The sequence below is a fragment of the Hyla sarda genome (assembly GCF_029499605.1).
Source record: "Hyla sarda isolate aHylSar1 chromosome 1 unlocalized genomic scaffold, aHylSar1.hap1 SUPER_1_unloc_5, whole genome shotgun sequence".
In the NCBI taxonomy this organism is placed as follows: domain Eukaryota; kingdom Metazoa; phylum Chordata; class Amphibia; order Anura; family Hylidae; genus Hyla; species Hyla sarda.
Window position 1 is genome coordinate 540,659 of NW_026607591.1, and position 20,719 is coordinate 561,377.

At 47.8% G+C, this 20,719-nt stretch overlaps 2 protein-coding genes across 2 annotated transcripts in view; one reads left to right on the forward strand and one right to left on the reverse strand.

Annotated features, from left to right (window-relative positions):
* Positions 1 to 4,515, reverse strand: part of LOC130298216 (zinc finger protein 84-like) — a 111,191-nt gene extending 106,676 nt beyond the window's left edge. The window contains exons 1-5 of the mRNA XM_056551130.1: positions 4,372 to 4,515; positions 3,768 to 3,947; positions 1,195 to 1,321; positions 1,047 to 1,111; positions 598 to 880 (exon numbers count right to left, since the gene is read on the reverse strand). Coding sequence (XP_056407105.1) covers positions 598 to 880; positions 1,047 to 1,111; positions 1,195 to 1,321; positions 3,768 to 3,947; positions 4,372 to 4,449 — 733 coding nt within the window. The 5' untranslated portion in view covers positions 4,450 to 4,515. The remainder of the gene's footprint in view (positions 1 to 597; positions 881 to 1,046; positions 1,112 to 1,194; positions 1,322 to 3,767; positions 3,948 to 4,371) is intronic.
* Positions 1 to 13,940, forward strand: part of LOC130298217 (oocyte zinc finger protein XlCOF22-like) — a 300,794-nt gene extending 286,854 nt beyond the window's left edge. The window contains exon 9 of the mRNA XM_056551134.1: positions 13,001 to 13,940. Coding sequence (XP_056407109.1) covers positions 13,001 to 13,861 — 861 coding nt within the window. The 3' untranslated portion in view covers positions 13,862 to 13,940. The remainder of the gene's footprint in view (positions 1 to 13,000) is intronic.
* The last annotated feature ends 6,779 nt before the right edge of the window (positions 13,941 to 20,719 follow it).

Consider the following 20,719-nt stretch of genomic DNA (forward strand, 5'->3'; position numbering starts at 1 on the left):
ACCCCTTTAAGCCACAGAACATAAATGGTTTTCTCATCCTGCCTACATTTCCCATGATTCTTCTGACTTTACAGAGAGAGAAAGGTGGAGTCTGATCACTGCAGTTCACCTAATGAGACCAACCTGATCACATGACTAGACTCTACCGACCAGAAGCCTAAACTGCTAAGACTTGTTCTTCTTTTCAAGCTTCATATCCTGTACATTCACTTTGCTGACATGGCTTTCGCTGAACTGTCCTTCCCATAGGGTCTATGACTGATCGTCCGGCATCTAGGTCTCTTCCTCCCAGTCTCTACTGAGCAGCAATATTTCCATCCAGGGGTGTAATGATCATTACACCTCCTCTGGGGGTCCGGGTAGGGGGGGGGGGTGAACAGAAGATACAGAACAGTCTGTGGGGCACAGTAATAGTGTGGGGGCATAAAAGGTGTAGAATCTATAGTAAGAGCACACAGAAGGGCCTGTGGTCTAAGATTTGCCTTGGAGACCCCCCCCAAAAAAACTCTAGTTACACCACTACTTACCATAAATTACTGCAGCCAGTGACCAAAAAGAATCTGTGACTGTTCTCTGCATTTACTTGTTACTACTCACCTGGGTGGTTACCTGTAGGAATGTCCTCCTTATACTGTTCATCACCGCTCACATCTGTCTCTTCTTCTTCCCTTATGTCTGTAGCTTTAATATTGTTCAGATCTTTTCCTGTTGGAATGTCCTCCTTATACTGCTCATCACGGCTCACATCTGTCTCTTCTTCTTCCTTTATGTCTGTAGTATTTTTATAAATCAGATCTTTTCCTGTAGGAATGTCCTCCTTATACTGCTCATCACTGCTCACATCTGTCTCTGGAGCATTAATATTGTTCGGATCTTCACCCTGATTCATAAGATATGGAAGAAATATAGTAAAAGTCATCAGACAGTAGGAGAAGTCACGTGGGATGTTATAGATGAGCAGGAGATGAGGAGTCATGGAGGGTGAGGGGACTGACCACAAGAGCTTCACAGCCCTTCTACAGATCATAGGGAATATCTCCATCTACCTGATCATCCTGTGGAAGAAGAGGACGGGGACACCTCTCTGGTGCTGTTCTCTTACTGGATCTGACTGTAGGGAACACATACAGAGACTGAATTCATTCTTTACATACAAATAATGAGAGGACGTGTGTATATAGTCATGTCTATTACCTGGTGATGTGAGGGGCTGCTGATCCTCCATCATGACCTGATCCTTGTACTGATCCTTGTGTCCTTCTACATACTCCCACTCCTCCATGGAGAAATAGACCGCCACGTCCTGACACCTTATAGGAACCTGACACATAATGATACAGTCATCACCCCGACCCCTCCAGTGGTGTTACTGTATAATGTCCCAGCATTCACAGCAGTGTCACCTCTCCAGTCATCATCAGACCCCTCCATTACTGTATAATGTCCCAGCATTCCCAGCAGTGTCACCTCTCCAGTCATCACCAGACCCCTCCATTACTGTATAATGTCCCAGCATTCCCAGCAGTGTCACCTCTCCAGTCATCACCAGACCCCTCCATTACTGTATAATGTCCCAGCAGTGTCACCTCTCCAGTCATCCCCAGACCCCTCCATTACTGTATAATGTCCGAGCAGGGTCACCTCTCCAGTCATCACCAGACCCCTCCATTACTGTATAATGTCCCAGCATTCCCAGCAGTGTCACCTCTCAAGTCATCACCAGACCCCTCCATTACTGTATAATGTCCCAGCAGTGTCACCTCTCCAGTCATCACCAGACCCCTCCATTACTGTATAATGTCCCAGCAGTGTCACCTCTCCAGTCATCACCAGACCTCTCCATTACTGTATAATGTCCCAGCAGTGTCACCTTTCCAGTCATCACCAGACCCCTCCATTACTGTATAATGTCCCAGCAGGGTCACCTCTCCAGTCATCACCAGACCCCTCCATTACTGTATAATGTCCCAGCAGTGTCACCTCTCCAGTCATCACCAGACCCCTCCATTACTGTATAATGTCCCAGCAGGGTCACCTCTCCAGTCATCACCAGACCCCTCCATTACAGTATAATGTTCCAGCAGTGTCACCTCTCCAGTCATCACCAGACCCCTCCATTACTGTATAATGTCCCAGCAGTGTCACCTCTCCAGTCATCACCAGACCCCTCCATTACTGTATAATGTCCCAGCAGTGTCACCTCTCCAGTCATCACCAGACCCCTCCATTACTGTATAATGTCCCAGCAGTGTCACCTCTCCAGTCATCACCAGACCCCTCCATTACTGTATAATGTCTCAGCAGGGTCACCTCTCCAGTCATCACCAGACCCCTCCATTACTGTATAATGTCCCAGCAGTGTCACCTCTCCAGTCATCACCAGACCCCTCCATTACTGTATAATGTCCCAGCAGTGTCACCTCTCCAGTCAGCACCAGACCCCTCCATTACTGTATAATGTCCCAGCAGTGTCACCTCTCCAGTCATCACCAGACCCCTCCATTACTGTATAATGTCCCAGCAGTGTCACCTCTCCAGTCATAACCAGACCCCTCCATTACTGTATAATATCCCAGCATTCCCAGCAGTGTCACCTCTCCAGTCATCACCAGACCCCTCCATTACTGTATAATGTCCCCGCAGTGTCACCTCTCCAGTCATCACCAGACCCCTCCATTACTGTATGATGTCCCAGCAGGGTCACCTCTCCAGTCATCACCAGACCCCTCCATTACTGTATGATGTCCCAGCAGGGTCACCTCTCCAGTCATCACCAGACCCCTCCATTACTGTATGATGTCCCAGCAGGGTCACCTCTCCAGTCATCACCAGACCCCTCCATTACTGTATAATGTCCCAGCAGTGTCACCTCCCTGGTCATCACCAGACCCCTCCATTACTGTATAATGTCCCAGCAGTGTCACCTCTCCAGTCATCACCAGACCCCTCCATTACTGTATGATGTCCCAGCAGGGTCACCTCTCCAGTCATCACCAGACCCCTCCATTACTGTATAATGTCCCAGCAGTGTCACCTCTCTAGTCATCACCAGACCCCTCCATTTCTGTATAATGTCCCAGCAGTGTCACCTCTCCAGTCATCACCAGACCCCTCCATTACTGTATAATGTCCCAGAAGTGTCACCTCTCCAGTCATCACCAGACCCCTCCATTACTGTATAATGTCCCAGCAGTGTCACCTCTCCAGTCATCACCAGACCCCTCCATTACTGTATAATGTCCCAGCAGTGTCACCTCTTCAGTCATCACCAGACCCCTCCATTACTGTATAATCTCCCAGCATTCCCACCAGTGTCACCTCTCCAGTCATCACCAGACCCCTCCATTACTGTATAATGTCCCAGCAGTGTCACCTCTTCAGTCATCACCAGACCCCTCCATTACTGTATAATGTCCCAGCAGTGTCACCTCTCCTGTCATCACCAGGCCCCTCCATTACTGTATAATGTCCCAGCAGTGTCACCTCTCCAGTCATCACCAGACCCCTCCATTACTGTATAATGTCCCAGCAGTGTCACCTCTCCAGTCATCACCAGACCCCTCCATTACTGTATAATGTCCCAGCATTCCCAGCAGTGTCACCTCTACAGTCATCACCAGACCCCTCCATTACTGTATAATGTCCCAACAGTGTCACCTCTCCAGTCATCACCAGACCCCTCCATTACTGTATAATGTCCCAGCAGTGTCACCTCTCCAGTCATCACCAGACCCTTCCATTACTGTATAATGTCCCAGCAGGGTCACCTCTCCAGTCAGCAGCTCCATCATCTTGTTGATGAGTTCTCGGATCTTCTGTTCATCCATTTCCTCATGTATCAGGGAGTGAGGTGGGGGCCCCGGGATTGGGCTCAGGGTTCTTCCCCATCCTTCGCACTCAGAGGCCCGACAGCGCCCACTAGAGGACTTCTTCACTACTGTGTAATCCTGTGTATGGAGAGACACATTAATATCACTACATACATTCCCAGAATCCCTCACCTCTCCAGTCATATCCATCCGTTATTACATCGATAAGAATGAGGTCATGTGACATCACTCCCAGAATCCCTCACCTCTCCCGTCATATCCATCTGTTATTACATAGATAAGAATGAGGTCATGTGACATCACTCCCAGAATCCCTCACCTCTCCAGTCATATCCATATGTTATTACATCGATAAGAATGAGGTCATGTGACATCACTCCCAGAATCCCTCACCTCTCCCGTCATATCCATCTGTTATTACATAGATAAGAATGAGGTCATGTGACATCACTCCCAGAATCCCTCACCTCTCCAGTCATATCCATATGTTATTACATAGATAAGAATGAGGTCATGTGACATCACTCCCAGAATCCCTCACCTCTCCAGTAAGCCGGAAGAGTATCTGTAGGGTGAGGTTTATGATCCTGTCGGCCATCTTATTCCTGTCTCTCTCCATGGTTGATGGGTCATCCAGGAGAATTCTCTTATATAGAAGATATCAGCAGAGGATCCTGGATTGGAGAAACCTAAAGGGAATAAGAGGAGACGATGATAAACCGCACCAGATTCTATGGAGAAATAAAATCAATTTCCTGGAGATAATCTGGGGATACATCTGAGGAGACATTATAGGAGTTTTCAGATTTCTCTATAAAACAAAATCCATTGTCCGAGTGCTGTAAAATAAGAGACTAGAGCGCACTCCCCTCTCCCGTCCAGTGGTGGCGCTCTGGTCCTCCAGGTCTTCTGAGGTCGCTCTCCCTGCTCTGCTGAAGACGTTGTGAATCCATTTCTCCTAATCTCTGAGGCTGCGGTGTATTCAGAACGTCTTCATCAGAGAAGGGAGAGGACAACAGAAGAAGTGGCTGATACCCGGAGAAAAGAGACTGACCAGGTGACAGGATGGGCGGGTAAGTGACCTGATACCTTCACCATCCAGACATCCCCTGGGGGGGGCAGTATAGGCAGGAAATCAGGCAAACAACCGCTGGTCGGCACGGCGCTCCCTAGAAAAACAACTGTACTGCGCCATGTCTAAGCCACGCCCACCTACATTATTTTATTACAGAAATGGGATATAAACTTATTAGGGGAGGGGCTTCTATTAGAAACCCTGAATAACGCTCTGCCATAGTGATCAGTGTTATCGGTGCTCGGCTTATACAGGCTGTGGAGGTGTCTGTATACTTAGAGCACCGATCTGAGCACAGAGCACGGTAAGGGGCCCTCCGGCCGTCATCTCAGCTGATCTAGACTCCGCCCCCCAACAACTGCATTTTACTCATTTTAGATCCTGCAATCGACTTTGATCATGGAATCTAAAGGGTTAATGGTGATGAGCGTCATTAGTGGTGAGTCCTGGCTGCTTATAGCTCCTGAGCTCACCTCAAAGTCCCATATGGGGCACAGAATGTAAATATACATCGTGTCCTTAAGGGTTAATAATAAACATCCCCAATAATCCTGATCTGATGGTGACCGCACACACATACCTGTATCTGTAGATGAGCCGTGTGCTTACAGGACCTGCGATGATGTCACCGTCACGTGATCAGTCACATGGAGGAGGAGTCACATGATCAGGGGCTGCTGCTCTGAGAGATCTCCACACACAACACAACAGCAGTGACTGCCCCACCAGGACCTGCTCTGTATCTGCTACATGCAGGAAGTGTAGGACCTGTGATGATGTCACTATCATGTGACCAGTACATTTAAGGGGAGGGGTGGCAAAGTTTAGCAGTATAGATGTGACCGTGGCTGAAGGACCTGTGGGGAGAATCATGTGACAGGAGTGGGCGGAGCTCAGCAGTGCAGGATAGACGGGATTGTGAGCGAAGGACCTGTGATGATGGTCATGTGACAGCAGAGTCCCGAATATTCTGAGATGAGCCTAGAGCAGCAGACCCTGATCATGTGACTCCCCCTCCATGTGACTGATCACATGACTGTGACATCATCGCAGGTCCTATAAGCGCTCGGCTCCAGTACAGTCTGCAGGTGGAGGTATGTGTGCAGTCACATGTGGAGGCTGTTAGATGGTTTTGTACTATTAACCCCTTCAGGACCCAACAGTTTTGAGTTTTAACCCCTTAAGGACACAGTGATTTCTCATTTTTTTTGTAAATGTATTTCTTCTGACCTTCTAATAGCCATAATGCTTGTAATTTTTCTTTACAAACCCATATGAGTCTTGTTGTTGTTGTTTTTTTTCACCACCGGTTTGTACTTTGTAATGACATCACTCATTTTACCGCAAAATCTACAAGGGCCCAAAAAATATCATTTGTGGGGTGAAATAAAAAAAAGCAATTTTTTTAATCTGGGTTCTTCTGTTTGGACGCAGTGCACATTACGGTAATAATTCTCTTTATTCTGTAGGTCCCAACGATTACAATGATCAATGATTTATATAGGTTTTATTTTAACACTTTAAAAATATAAAACAATTCTTACTTTTTGTACAATAATGAGTCTGTATCAGATTGTCCTACCTTGTCCCCTATAACTCTCTTATTATTCCGTATACGGGGATGTATGAAAGTCATTTTTTGCGCTGTGATCTGTAATTTTTATCGGAACCACTTTAGTTTTGATGAGACTTGTTGATCACTTTTTAAGAATTTTTTTTTTCTGGTCCATGAAGTTGTATTTTTTTTCCATTCACGCCATTGACCGTGCGGTTACACATAAGTTTAGATTTATTTTTGTTTACATAATTTTATTTTAAAACTAATTGGTAAATGGGGAAGATTCAATCGTTTATTAGGGGAGGGGCTTAAGTTAATGTTCTTTTTCCCTTATTCCCAGTTTTTTAGTCCCTGTAGTAGACTATTACATGGAATCTATAGATTACATACACTGATCAATGCTGTGATGCTGAGGCTGCCTGCAGGATTGGAGCGTCGTTCAGACAGCATGGAGCGAGGTTAGGGACCTCCACCCGTTCTCTCAGCTGACCAGGACCCCGCTATTTCACTGTGGGTGTCCTTATCAGCTCCACTGAGCTACCGGAAATAGATTTTTGGCATTGGTGATGTCCGGCATTAGCAATGAGTCCCAGATGTTGATAGCAGGTAGGACCTAGGGGCTGACTGTGCGTCATAGACTGGCAGCGGCCTCCCTCCCCTCCAAATCTTATCACTTTAATGACAGGTGTCCCTACTCTGAAAGGGGTTTCCTGCACAATAGCAGAAGATATGTCAGATTTGATGCGTCTCTTGCTCCGGAGCTGGGCCCATGGCTATACATTATATACCTCCTGCCCAGTCAGCCATGAAGGAATTAAATGGTGGTGATGCATTGCCACTTAACTTTTTTGGGGCCACACACTATACAGATAGCTGCTTATTGTCCCTTCTACTCGCTGGGATAAGAACAACCAGTCTAGCTAGGGTTAAGTGGCACACAGCACTGCCAATTCTATCCTTAGGGGCCAGACAGTAAGCAGCCATCTATATAGTCCCGGGGGAGGGGAGCAGTGATACTATGAAATATCACTTAACTCCTTACACTCCATGGGACGGGCGCTTTGGGTATAATGACCTGAACTGACAGCTGGATCATCAGACTTGCGGTCAGTTGGGGACATGTGACCATAATATAGAGGATCTGCCCCGACAAGTATTCACCTCATCATCCGAGAGCAAGAAGATAAATCATGTGCAGGAATATCCCCTCAAATGTCTCCATATAACATCCTGGAATTGTATAGAATTAAATGTTTATTCACAAGACAGGTTCCTATAAGGTGTCAGGACGTGGCGCTCTATTTCTCCATGGAGGAGTGGGAGTATGTAGAAGGACACAAGGATCAGTACAAGGATCAGGTCATGATGGAGGATCAGCAGCCCCTCACATCACCAGGTAATAGACATGACTATATACACACGTCCTCTCATTATTTGTATGTAAAGAATGAATTCAGTCTCTGTATGTGTTCCCTACAGTCAGATCCAGTAAGAGAACAGCGCCAGAGAGGTGTCCCCGTCCTCTTGATGAGCAGAATATGGAGGATAATACTACAGGGAAAGATCTGGCCTATATTAATGCTACAGACATAAAGAAAGAAGAAGAGACAGATGTGAGCAGTGATGAGCAGTATAAGGAGGACATTCCTACAGAGAAAGATCTCATCTATAATAATGCTACAGACATAAAGGAAGAAGAGACAGATGTGAGCAGTGATGAGCAGCATAAGGAGGATATTCCTACAGAGAAAGATCTGATCTATAATAATGCTACAGACATAAAGGAAGAAGAAGAGACAGATGTGAGCAGTGATGAGCAGTTTAAGGAGGACATTTCTACAGGTAACCACCCAGGTAAGTAGTGAGCACTAAATACAGAGAAGGGTCACAGATTATATTCAGTCACTGGCTACAATAATATTTGGGGGGAAGTAGTGGTGTAATTAGAATATCTGGGACTACAGGGCAAATTTTGGAATACCCTTCCCCAATACATATCTCAGGCTGGGAACCTCCCAGATCTCTCCAGGCACAAGTGACTTCCGCTCCGTGCAGGGATTACTTTCAACCACTGCATGAAGAGGTGCCTGACATGTCTCTCTATAAATCTCTATGGGAGAGCCGGAGATATACAAACGGGATGCCAGGCAGGAAATCGCGGGGGTCTCAGTGGTCAGACCCCTAACGATCAGACATTTATCCTCCCAGGATTCTGTGGCTAGGGGATAAGTACTCATGTACTAGAGTTTTCCTTTTAACATGATAACGACCATGGACGAGTATACATGTCCAGGGGAATGCGCGTTCCCGCTCCTGGATGAGTATACACTTCCATGGTTCTCGTGGGTACTGCCCAGTGTACCCACAAGATCGCGGCAGGGACTCAGCTGTAACACACAGCCGGGACCCTGCCGCACTGCCGGGACTGAAGTAAACTTCGGTCTCAGCAGTTTAACCCTTACAGCCTGTAAGTGTTTTGACGGAGGGAGCTGTCTTTCCTGCAGCACCCCGCAGCGTGATCGCCGGGTGCTGTGTGTAATCCCCGGCAGGCGGTTCCTGCAGTTTAACCCTTACATCCGCGGTCGGAAGCAACCACGAATTGTAAGGAGTTTGACAGAGGGATGGGGCTCCCTCTGTCTCTCTCCTGCAGCACCCTGCAACGATCGCGGGGTGCTACTAGTTACCTGGGCAGCCGGGGGTCTTACAAGGACCCCCAGGACTGCCACGTCCTGATATGCTGCCTGCTAGTGTAAAACTGACAGGCAGCATATAACTAAGTATAAGTATTCCAAAGCATTTAAAAAAGGTGTACAAATAATATAAATAATATACGGTAAAATAAATAAAAGTGTAATAAAAAGTGTAAAAAAGAATAAGTGAAAAAAAAATGTAAAAAAAAAGGGTAAAAAAATGAAATTTAAAATACATTTATTAAATAAATATAATGAAAAATAAAAATGCATAATGTGTAGGATTACACGGCGCACATCCCATATTACATGCTGAGGATGCCCCGGCAGTCACAATAGTGAGCTCCCTGCTGCGGCTGGGTATCTTTGTGTGTCCACTCATAGCGGTGGATTTCCCGCCGGCAGTCATGAGCAGACACACTGAGCTACCCAGCCGCAGCAGTGATCTCGCCCTTGTGACTACCGGAGGCATCCGCGGTGTGAAATACTCTGCACTCTATGTGACCCTACACTGCGTCCCGTTCATACTGCGTTTCAGCATTATGTTACAGGTATCCGTCAGCATCACGTCAATAATAATGATTCTGACATATACTGTAGCAGCTCCAGTCACTTCTGAATGAGACGGGTCCAGTATACATTGGATCCCTTTTCTGACATGACAACGGACACCGATACTGCAGAAATGCTGTATGAATGGGGACGATCACCCAAACACCCAGTGATGGATATATTCACCATGAGCGGATGATTATTCCCACAACATGACGGATATATCCATCAGGAACTATAACTGTCACAGACAGCCGCGCGTCACTGCTAGAAGACCAAGGACCAATCAGAGCGCTCCCTGGTCCAGACAATACACTTGTGGGGTGCGGTATTGTTCTGACAGCTCCGATCGTTTGCAGGCATGGAGTGGGCTCTATAATTCATATAATGATGTCCTGATAGCCAAAGGGGGCTCCTCTCCTTCTTGGTCCTACCAGGTGGTCAGGCAACCAGATATGGCCTAAGTAGGGGTACTGCCCAGCCCAGGACGAACAACGTGAAAAAATATGGGGCGCATTTCCTACTTTTCAGAAGTGACTTACCAAAATGATGTCCCACAAATAATTTGTGGAAATGAAAGTTAATTGCTATTTATCCACTGAATTTGAAATAATTCTATCCAAACAATAAGGGCTCAACATTCTCACTTTGAGCCAGATGTGAGCAGTGATGAGCAGTATAAGGAGGACATTCCTACAGGGTAAGATCTGATATATATTAATGCTACAGACATAATAGTAAAATTTGAAGAAGAGACAGATGTGAGTGGTGATGAGCAGTATAAGGAGGGCATTTCTACAGGGAAAGGTCTGATCTATATTAATGCTACAGACATAATAGTAAAAGTAGAAGAAGAGACAGATGTGAGTGGTGATGAGCAGTATAAGGAGGACATTCCTACAGGTAACCGCCCAGGTGAGTAGTAACCACTAAATACAGAGAAGGGTCCCAGATGCTATTCAGTCACCGGCTGCAATAATATTTTCGGGAAGTATTGGTGTAAGTAGAATCTTCGGGACTTCAGGGCAAAGACTATCCCCTCCCCACGCTATATTGACTCTATAGCAGTCGACTTGATACCATCACCACTACATAGTGACTGAATAATACCGCCATACTGTTTATGAATCACATTATATACAGACTAATATTATTCCATATAGAGACCATATAGCAGTAGATCCCAGCAGTGACTAACAGGTGACGTCTTCCTGGAGTCGTTCTCTTCCCTTTTCTACGCTGAGCGGACACATGTTGCAGTAACTCTGCATAGATTCCATGTCTTTAATTGTCCTGGACCACTTTCTTCTGCCCCAAAGACCCCGAAAAGCCTTAGTTCAGTTACCCCAGCTATGGGTCCTACCAGGGGTCAGTCAGCGACAAAGAAGCTGCAAACTTATGTCCGAACCGCTACACAAGATGGCGTTGGCACCTTCCAAAGAATCCTGAGGAGAGGTGATAAGTGTCTGATCGTTAGGGGTCCGACTGCCAGGACCCCTCGTGATCTCCTGCCCGACACCCCAGATCTATCCAGGCACAGGTGACCTCTGCTCCGTGCAGGGATTACTGTCGACCGTCGCACCAAGAGGTGCCGGACATGTCTCTCCATGAATCTCTATGGGAGAGACTGAGATACACGAACGGGACCCCGAGTGATCAAACATACATCCCCTATCCACATGATTCTGGGACTAGGGGATAAGTACTCATGGACTAGAGTTTTCCTTTAAATGGGTTCTCCGGTGCTTCAGCGGTTTTAATTTTTTTGTTCAGAACGCTCGGAGCCAGAGGCCATGATTGTGGCGTCACGGCCATGACCCTCCATTCATGTTTATGGGAGGGGCGTGTCAGTCGAAATCACGAGGGGGCATGGTCATGACGTCACAACCACAGCTCCAGGAATCTGGAGTTTGTTTAGAACGCCCGGTGCTGCAGGAGATCCTGGGGGGCCCCAGCAGCCGGACCCCGCGATCAGATGTCTAGCAGCGGAGTAGCCCTTTAAATCCCTTCATTCTTTCCCTCTGATACGGAAATGTTTCAGTTCGGATCACCTGTGTGGGTCCAAATGGAGGTATAGGTGCGGCTGGCGAGTCGTGAGCGAAAATCATTAAAAATAAAGGTTCCCCTTTTAACTTGGTTCCAGGAAAATTTCACTAACTTTATCAGGACATAAGTCTTTCTATTCGCATTAATAGACAAAAGACAAAAATGTGATACTCTCTGCGTAGACAGGATAGGGGATAGGTTATAGATCACAGGGGTCTGACTGGGACTCCCCACGATCTCCTGAACGGGGCCCTGGCCGTCTGCCGGAAGCGGCCGTTCTGACCCCCACAGGATGCCGCGGCCAATACCCCCCGTGTATCTCTATAGGATTCATGGAGGGGGAGTGTCGGCCGCCGCTCCATGCAGGGTTTGGTCCGCCCCCTTCAAGCAGACTGCCAGGGCCCCGTTCAGGAGATCGCAAGGAGTCCCAAGGGTCGAACCCCCGTGATCTGTAACGTATCCCCTATCCTTTGCCTGAATTCTCTGGCTGGCATGAGGATTATAAAGGGGGCGGTTTGGATGACTGCTCCATTATAACCTGTGGGGTCAGGTGGATTGGGGGGCACGGTCATTTGTTCACTGATCGGGCCCCATAGCAGTGATTTTCCCTGAGACTGTGTCCACATGATTGTCAAAGACGGGTGTCCCTGCTTCTTGTAAGGCAGTGGTGTCAAACTGTGGCCCTCCAGATGTAGCAAAACTTCAACTCCCGGGCATGCTGGGAGTTGAAGTTTTGCAACATCTGGAGGGTCGCAATTTGAAGACCACTGCACTAAGGGATTCCATGAGATTTACCTTTCGGGGACAGTGTGCATCCTCTAGAGGAGGTGTCCAGGCATGCTGGGAGTTGAAGTTTTGCATCAACTGGGGGGCCACAGTTTGACACCACTGTTGTATGGCTGCTCCGCTATAATAGCAACCTTCAGTTTCATTTTATTTGAAAATGAAGGGTGGATTTACAAGGTACTATTGCTTAGAAATGCAAAAATGTCCTGGGTTGTTAAGGGGTTAAAACTCAAAAATAAAATCTGTTTTATTCTTGGCAGATTCTTGTAGCAGGAGATCAGAGGAGAATCTTATATCTTCAGATTATAAAGCAGATGATGATATCACACAAGATACATATGAAGAACATTCCATTATCCCAGATACACCCTCAGCCCTTCACAGCCAAGATCTGTCATCTCATCCTTATATACAGGTCCTGTCTTCTCAGTCATCACAGATTGCTACACAAAAAAAAGAGAAGCCATTTTCATGCTCAGAATGTGGGAAATGTTTTACTCAGAAATCAGACCTTGTTAAACATCAAAGAACTCACACAGGGGAGAAACCCTTTTCATGTGCTGAATGTGGGAAATGTTTTACTTATCATTCAAGTCTTGCTAAACATAAAAGATCTCACACAGGGGAGAAACCATTTTCATGTTCTAAATGTGGGAAATGTTTTACTTTTAAATCAGGTCTTGTTGCACATCAAAGAACTCACACAGGAGAGAAGCCATTTTCATGTTCAGAATGTGGGAAATGTTTTACTCTTAAATCAGACCTTGTTGTACATCAAAGAACTCACACAGGGGAGAAGCCATTTTCATGTTCAGAATGTGGGAAATGTTTTGCTCAGAAATCAGATCTTATTAAACATCAAAGAACTCATACAGGGGAGAAGCCATTTTCATGTTCAGAATGTGGGAAATGTTTTACTTTTAAATCAGGTCTTGTTGTACATCAAAGAACTCACACAGGAGAGAAGCCATTTTCATGTTCAGAATGTGGGAAATGTTTTACTTTTAAATCAAGTCTTGTTAAACATAAAAGAACTCACACTGGGGAGAAGCCATTTTCATGTGCAGAATGTGGGAAATGTTTTACTGATAAATCAAGTCTTGTTAAACATAAAAGAACTCACACTGGGGAGAAGCCATTTTCATGTTCTAAATGTGGGAAATGTTTTGCTCAGAAATCAGATCTTATTAACCATCAAAGAACTCACACAGGGGAGAAGCCATTTTTATGTGCAGAATGTGGAAAATGTTTTACTGATAAATCAAATCTTGTTAAACATAAAAGAACTCACACAGGGGAGATGTCAATTCAGAGCAGTAAATGATGCAGATAACACATCTATATATTATCCATGTACATAGGATATCTGACATTTATACTATATCATATACTGCATTTCCAAACTTGTTACCAATTGTTAATAAAAGTTTTCTTTCTTATATGATTTATTATTCTTATATTCATCTCCGCACACTGGACTTATAATAAATGTAATATTGTCCCTGACGTTGTATATAGGGAATGTAACGTGTCAGTGTTGTCCCCGCCCCCTTCTCATTATGATTGTAGAGACTTTAATTCAAGGCATCAGACAGTCCCTGAAATTGTTTAGAGATATTGTATTTTTTCCCTAAATAATAATACTATCTAAGCTTTATTCTTATCTGATTTCTTTTGCTCCTAATAGTAACCAAAATGCATCTTATATGAGAAGAGGAGCTGAGGGGACTTCCGGTTCCGGCGCTGCCATGGGAGGACGCGAGTAGAGGAGCTGCCACGTCTTCCGACCCCGACCGCTGATATACCGCCGGTATCATTACCCCTGGATGGCCGGTGATCGGGCCACACAGTCACCAGCCTCTGCCCCGCTGCATGGAGTGATACCTGCTCCGCAGTCAGCAGCATTCCCCGGAACGCGCCCGCACTCCCGCAGCGACGCCCAGGAGTCCCGCCGCAACGCCACGTGGAGGAACGGCCGCTTCAGGCGCCGGCTCTCCTCCTTCACATACCGGGCATCGGGACAGAAGAAGGGACGGAACCCACCTGCCTCCTTGCCACTCTCCGCCTCTCCTGCAGTGACTCCTCAGGTCAGCAACATGCCCCATGAGGCGTCCTCCTCTCCCCTCCTCACTGACTTTGCCTGCCCTGCATTGCCTGTAATGGCGGAGGGGAGCACCCATGCCTCTGCCTCCTCTCAGCTGCCTAGCACCACGGGGTCCTCTTCTGCCCTTTCCCCAGATGGACTGTCGCAGACCATGTCCCCACCTGAGCCCCTAATGGGTCAACCACCTTTTTTTGATTTCAAATCTCTGGTGGCTCAGGTCATGGCCCAAATAGTCCCTGACTTACAGAAAACCTTGGAGGCTACCTTGCAGGCATCCTTTGACAAACTCCGGTCTGAACTGTCGCATACCACTGCTCTGGTCACAGACGTCAAAAGTGATGTACAGGTCCTAGAAAAAAGCCATGCTGATCTTTCTGCCTATGTCTCTGATCTCCAACATGAAAATGCTAGCCACGGGGCTAAACTGGACGATTTAGAGAACCGGTCTAGGCGCAACAACCTACGTATTGTTGGACTCTCTGAACAAGTTATGACATGCACTATATTTGTGAGGTGGAGTTGCCGGAAGCTTTGGGGCTGGATCACTACTGCCAGGTGGAGAGGACCCATAGAATTGAACCGGGACCGCACCCTGACGGTTCGCGGACCCCACAACAGAGCAGGACTGACCGTCCACGCCAGGTGATATTCAAACTGTTGAATTACAATGACCGACAATCTATCCTACAAGCTTTTCGTAGGCGCTCTGCGCCGCTGAGGGTCTGTGACTGCCAGATCTTAATATTTGAGGACTTTTTGGCCCCAGTGGCGAAGCGCAGAAGGGCCTTCAGTGGTGTCTGCTCTGACCTGTTTCGGCGCAAGACCAAGTTCCAGCTTCAGTATCCGGCCGTCTAGTTTTTCACGGTGATGGGACTTCTTCGATTTTTAACAGCCCCGCTGCCACTGAGGCGGCTATGAACAGTCCGGCTAGCTCCAGGCACCGTAGACGGTCCGGTAGCCGCTCCCCAGACAGGCCACAGACATCGGCTCCACGCCAACCCGGTACCCCGAGAGGGACTCAATGATACTGGTCTCCCCGCATGGATGTGGCACAGGGGGTGGCTCTTTTCATACAGTTTGACTATTCCTGAGGAGGGCTCACTCGACTTGATTTGCTATCATCTGCATTGTGTGCTTTTGGACTGCTGCAGTTTCTAGCTGGGGGACTCAAAGAGGACTGATCTATTAGGATCTGCTTAGTCTTTTGTGGGATGTTTACTGTTATGCAGTAGATGTTAGACTATACTTCCAGGGGTGGTTACTCGGTTCTAGTTTTAGTTTTCATTTGGCCGGGAGATTGCTCTCTTAAGGGTGTCGAAATACACATAGTGTGAATATAGTTCTTTATTGCCTCTCTCTTACCTGTACATAGTAGTTGCCACGTTTATCTGACTCAATCTACTGCCTACTAAGTAATCCGTTCTGAGTGTGTGTGTTCTGAGTGAGTGTGTCCCCCTTTTTCTCCTTTGTACTCCTTTTGCTCTGATCTTTCTACCCTCCTAACGCTCTAGTACCCCATCTACCCTACCTCTCTTTTCTCCCCCCCCCCCTTTTTTCTTTTTTTTCCCCTCTCATTTCAGCCATGCATATTGTATCCTGGAACGTCAAAGGTCTATGCTCCCCTAACAAACGGACGCAAATCCTCCGTCATCTCAAAAGACTTTGTCCCGATGTGGTGTTGCTACAGGAAACTCATCTGGCATCCGAAGATTTGATCCGCATGTCTAAACTATGGGTAGGTGAAGTCATTGGGTGGTAAGGCAGGAGCGATCATTCTACTCCATAAATCCTTTGGGGGGGAGGTGGTGAGCTGTGAGGTAGACCAGGAGGGCCGTTGGGTGTGGATTAATTTGCGCTATGAGGGCTGTGATTTTAACATATACAATTATTATGCACCTAATGGAGACAATAAATTGTTCTTCCAATCATTGGAGGCAAAGCTTCTGGCAGATCCCTTACAGTGTAGAATAGTGGGTGGAGAAATGAATGCCGTTGCAGTTACGGGGGAGGATCGTAAGGGGGGAATGGCTGACCGCACGGTCTCCCGCACTAGTGATAGAATCTTTTCTTCTTTTCTTGACACCACTGGCCTGATTGACCCCTGGCGCTTGTCGCATCCGGACAGCAGAGATTTTACACATTACTCACATAGTCACTCTTCTTGGTCTCGCATTGATTATGTACTGATATCCTCCCATCTCATGCCCACGGTAGTGGAGACAGACATACATTGACATGGTCATCTCTGACTATTCCCCAATATCTCTTTCCCTGACTGATTCTTTCTCCAAGGGAGGAGAATTTCAATGGCGCTTTTCTCTAAAGGCATGGCGGATGGATTTCTCTTGGGGCAACAGTATCGGTCTTGCGAGGAAGGTTGTTGGCTTATATGTCCACGGTAAGGAAGAAATCCCTCCACCATTTCCAGGAGGCTAGCAAGGCTTTGCGCGTGGCATACACCACTTACCTGACACGTCCTCCTGCGGCAGCTTGCCAGGCGTGTAAGGAGGCAAAGACTACCTTCGACCTGTGGTCGGAGCGTAAATGTTTGGCTGCGTACTCCAAGGCGGAGCTATTCCGTTTTGGTAACAAGTCAGGTCACCTCCTTGCTCGCCTGGCCAAGGGACGTAGACCCCACCAACCCTTCACTTCTTTGAGGGATGACGCGGGAACTGTACATACTGACCCCAGGTCGATCAACAACATTTTTCGCCAGTATTACATGTCCCTGTTCTCCTCCTCCCCAGCGGACATGATTGCTGGTAAGACGTTCCTAAATTCCATCGGGTTACCCACCATCTCCCCTGATCACAGGAAAGTGTTGAATGCTGACTTTACGGAGGATGAAGTCCGTCGCACTATTAAAAACCTGCACAACGCCAAAGCTCCAGGACCAGATGGGTTCCCGGGCAAATTTTATAAATTGCTGGTGGACCAGGTCACGCCTCCTCTTACGTCTTACTTCAATCATCTCCTCCACTCGGGTTCCCTGCCGTTACACTCTAATGTGGCCACCATCAAATTGCTGCTGAAACCAGGCAAAGACCCTCTTTTACCGCAATCATACAGACCAATCTCCCTAATCAACCAGGACCTTAAACTAGCTTGTAAGATCTTGGCCGACTGCCTTAGCTTATCTCTTTCCACCCTTATTGGTCCCTCTCAGGTGGGTTTTGTGCGCCACCGCTCAGCGGTTATGTCAGGATTCGGCAGGATGGTGGTGGATCCTCTGTGTCAGTGAGGGATTGGCGTGGACCGTACCGGAGGACCGGTTCTAAGTTGCTACTGGTTTTTACCAGAGCCCGCCTCAAAGCTGGATGGTCTTGCTGCGGCGGTAGCTACCAGGTCATGTCCTCCAGTAGCGGCTCAACCTCACTGACTGCTGAGACAGGCGTAGTACAAAAGGAGAAGGCAGGAGCGTGGTCGGACGTAGCAGAGGTCAGGGCAGGCGACAAGGGTTCACAGGCGAGAGGACAATAGCAACAGGTTAGGCAACGGGCAAGGCAAAATACAACAGTAAGGAACGCTTTCAAAATGGCACTAGGCACAAAGATCCGGCAAGGGCAGGAAGGGGATGAACACTTAAATAGGCAGGGACACAGTGGGGAATCAGGAACCAGCGCATCAATTATTGGTGCGCTGGCCCTTTAAATTTACCATAGACGGCGCGCGCGCCCTGGGGAGCGGGGCCGCGTGAGCCGGGATGACGAGGATGGAGCAGCGCATCAGAGCGCAGGTAAGAAGGAGGAGGGCGCGGCGTGTGAGCGGTGGCCAATAGGACAATAGGACCCGTGCTCCCGGTCAGTGTTTCTGACCGGGAGACGCCGGGGACCGGGGGGCAACAGAAGCAGGCAGCGGGCACTCCGATCCAGAGGCGGGGACCGGAGTGCTCGCTGTAACAGTACCCCCCCCCCCTTAGGTCTCCCCCTCTTCTTGGTACCAAGAAGCAGCCCTCCCAATCAACCAAAAAAATATCTTTTCCCCCGGGAGATCTTAGAAGCTAGAATTTCTTTGACCGTGAAGATGTCAGAGGTACCAGCGACAGGGGTGGGAGAAAGAAGTTTGGGAGAGAAGCTGTTAAAGATAGCGGGTTTAAGGAGGGAGACATGGAAAGAGTTATGGATTCGAAGGGAGGGAGGAAGATGCAGCTGCTAGGAAACCTGATTAATGCGGCTTTTGACCTTGAAGGGACCCAAGAAACGAGGGCCCAGCTTGTAACTTGGTACCTTGAATCTGACGTACTTTGAAAAAAGCCACACCTTGTCCCCAGGACGGAATTCTGGAGGAGGTCTGCGACTCTTATCGGCCTGGATCTTCATACGGGTCGAAGCCTTGAGGAGAGCTGTGTGGGTCTCTTGCCAAATGGAAGAGAAGTCTTGAAGAAGATCCTCGACAGCAGGTACAGAAGAGGAAGCAGTGGTTAGAGGCAGAGGTGGCAGGGGATGACGACCATACACCACAAAAAATGGAGATTTGTTGGAGGCGGAGGATGGCTTTAAATGATAAGAGAACTCTGCCCATGGGAGTAGATTCGACCAATCGTCATGACGGGAAGACACAAAATGGCGGAGATAGTCTCCCAGGATTTGGTTGATTTGCTCCACTTGACCATTGGACTGTGGATGGTACGAGGAGGAAAAGTCCAATTTGACTCCGAGTTGACTACAGAGAGCCCTCCAGAATTTGGAAACAAACTGCACTCCACGGTCCGAGACGATGTGTCTGGTAAGACCGTGGAGGCGGAAGATGTGAAGAAAAAACTGTTTGGCTAGTTCAGGCGCGGACGGGAGATCAGGCAGGGGCACAAAATGAGCCATCTTCGAGAACCGGTCCACCACAACCCAAATGACTGTCATGCCACGTGAGGAGGGAAGATCAGTAATAAAGTCCATGGCTATGTGAGACCAGGGGGTCTCAGGCACAGGAAGGGGCAGAAGAAGGCCCACTGGTCTCTGACGAGGAACCTTGTCACGAGCACAGACCACGCAGGATTGAACGAATTCGGTGACGTCTCTCGCCAGAGAGGGCCACCAGTACCTTTGAGAAATTAGATGAAGAGTCTTCTTGAATCCTGGAAGTACCGTCAAAAAGGGAAGCGTGACCCCACTTGAGAATCTGTAACTGTTTACGAGGAGGTATGTAGATCTTGCCAGGAGGTAGTAGGCGCAAGTCCGTGGGAGCCACAGAGATGAGACGTCCAGGTGGGATAATGTGTTGGGGAGTAGGTAAGTCGCCCACAACGTCAGAAGAGCGAGAAAGGGCATCAGCCCTAATGTTCTTGGCAGCAGGACGGAAATGAATCTCAAAGTTGAAGCGGGCGAAGAACAGGGACCAACGGGCTTGACGGGGGTTCAGTCTCTGGGCAGACTGGAGGTAGGCTAAGTTCTTATGGTCCGTGAAAATGTTCACTGGGTGAGGGGCACCCTCAAGAAGATGTCTCCATTCCTCTAGGGCCAATTTTATAGCCAACAGTTCTCTGTCCCATATGGAGTAGTTCCTTTCAGTGGAGGAAAAAGTTTGAGAAAAGAAGCCACAGGTTATGGTCTACCCCTGGACGACTTCTGGGTCAGCACAGCTCCGGCTCCCACCGAGGATGCGTCCACCTTAAGAAAGAATGGTTTGGAGGGGTCAGGCCTAGACAGAACCGGAGCAGAAGCAAAGGCGGATTTCAGGGACTGGAAGGCCTCTTCAGCCTCAGGAGGCCAGGTCTTGGGATTAGCTCCTTTTCTGGTTAATGCCACTATGGGAGCAACCAGGGTAGAATAATGTGGAATAAATTGCCTGTAGTAATTGGCAAAACCCAAGAATCTTTGTATGGCCCGGAGTCCAGAGGGGCGTGGCCAATCCAGAACTGAGGAAAGCTTGGCAGGATCAATTTGCAGTCCCTGAGCAGAGATGATGTACCCGAGAAATGGCAAGTAGGAACGTTCAAAGAGACATTTTTCGATCTTGACATATAGGCGGTTTCTCCTAAGACGAGTGAGGACTTGACGAACATGACCCCGGTGCTGGTCCAGGTTTGAGGAGAATATAAGGATATCATCCAAATATACCACCACGCAGGTATAAAGCAAGTCC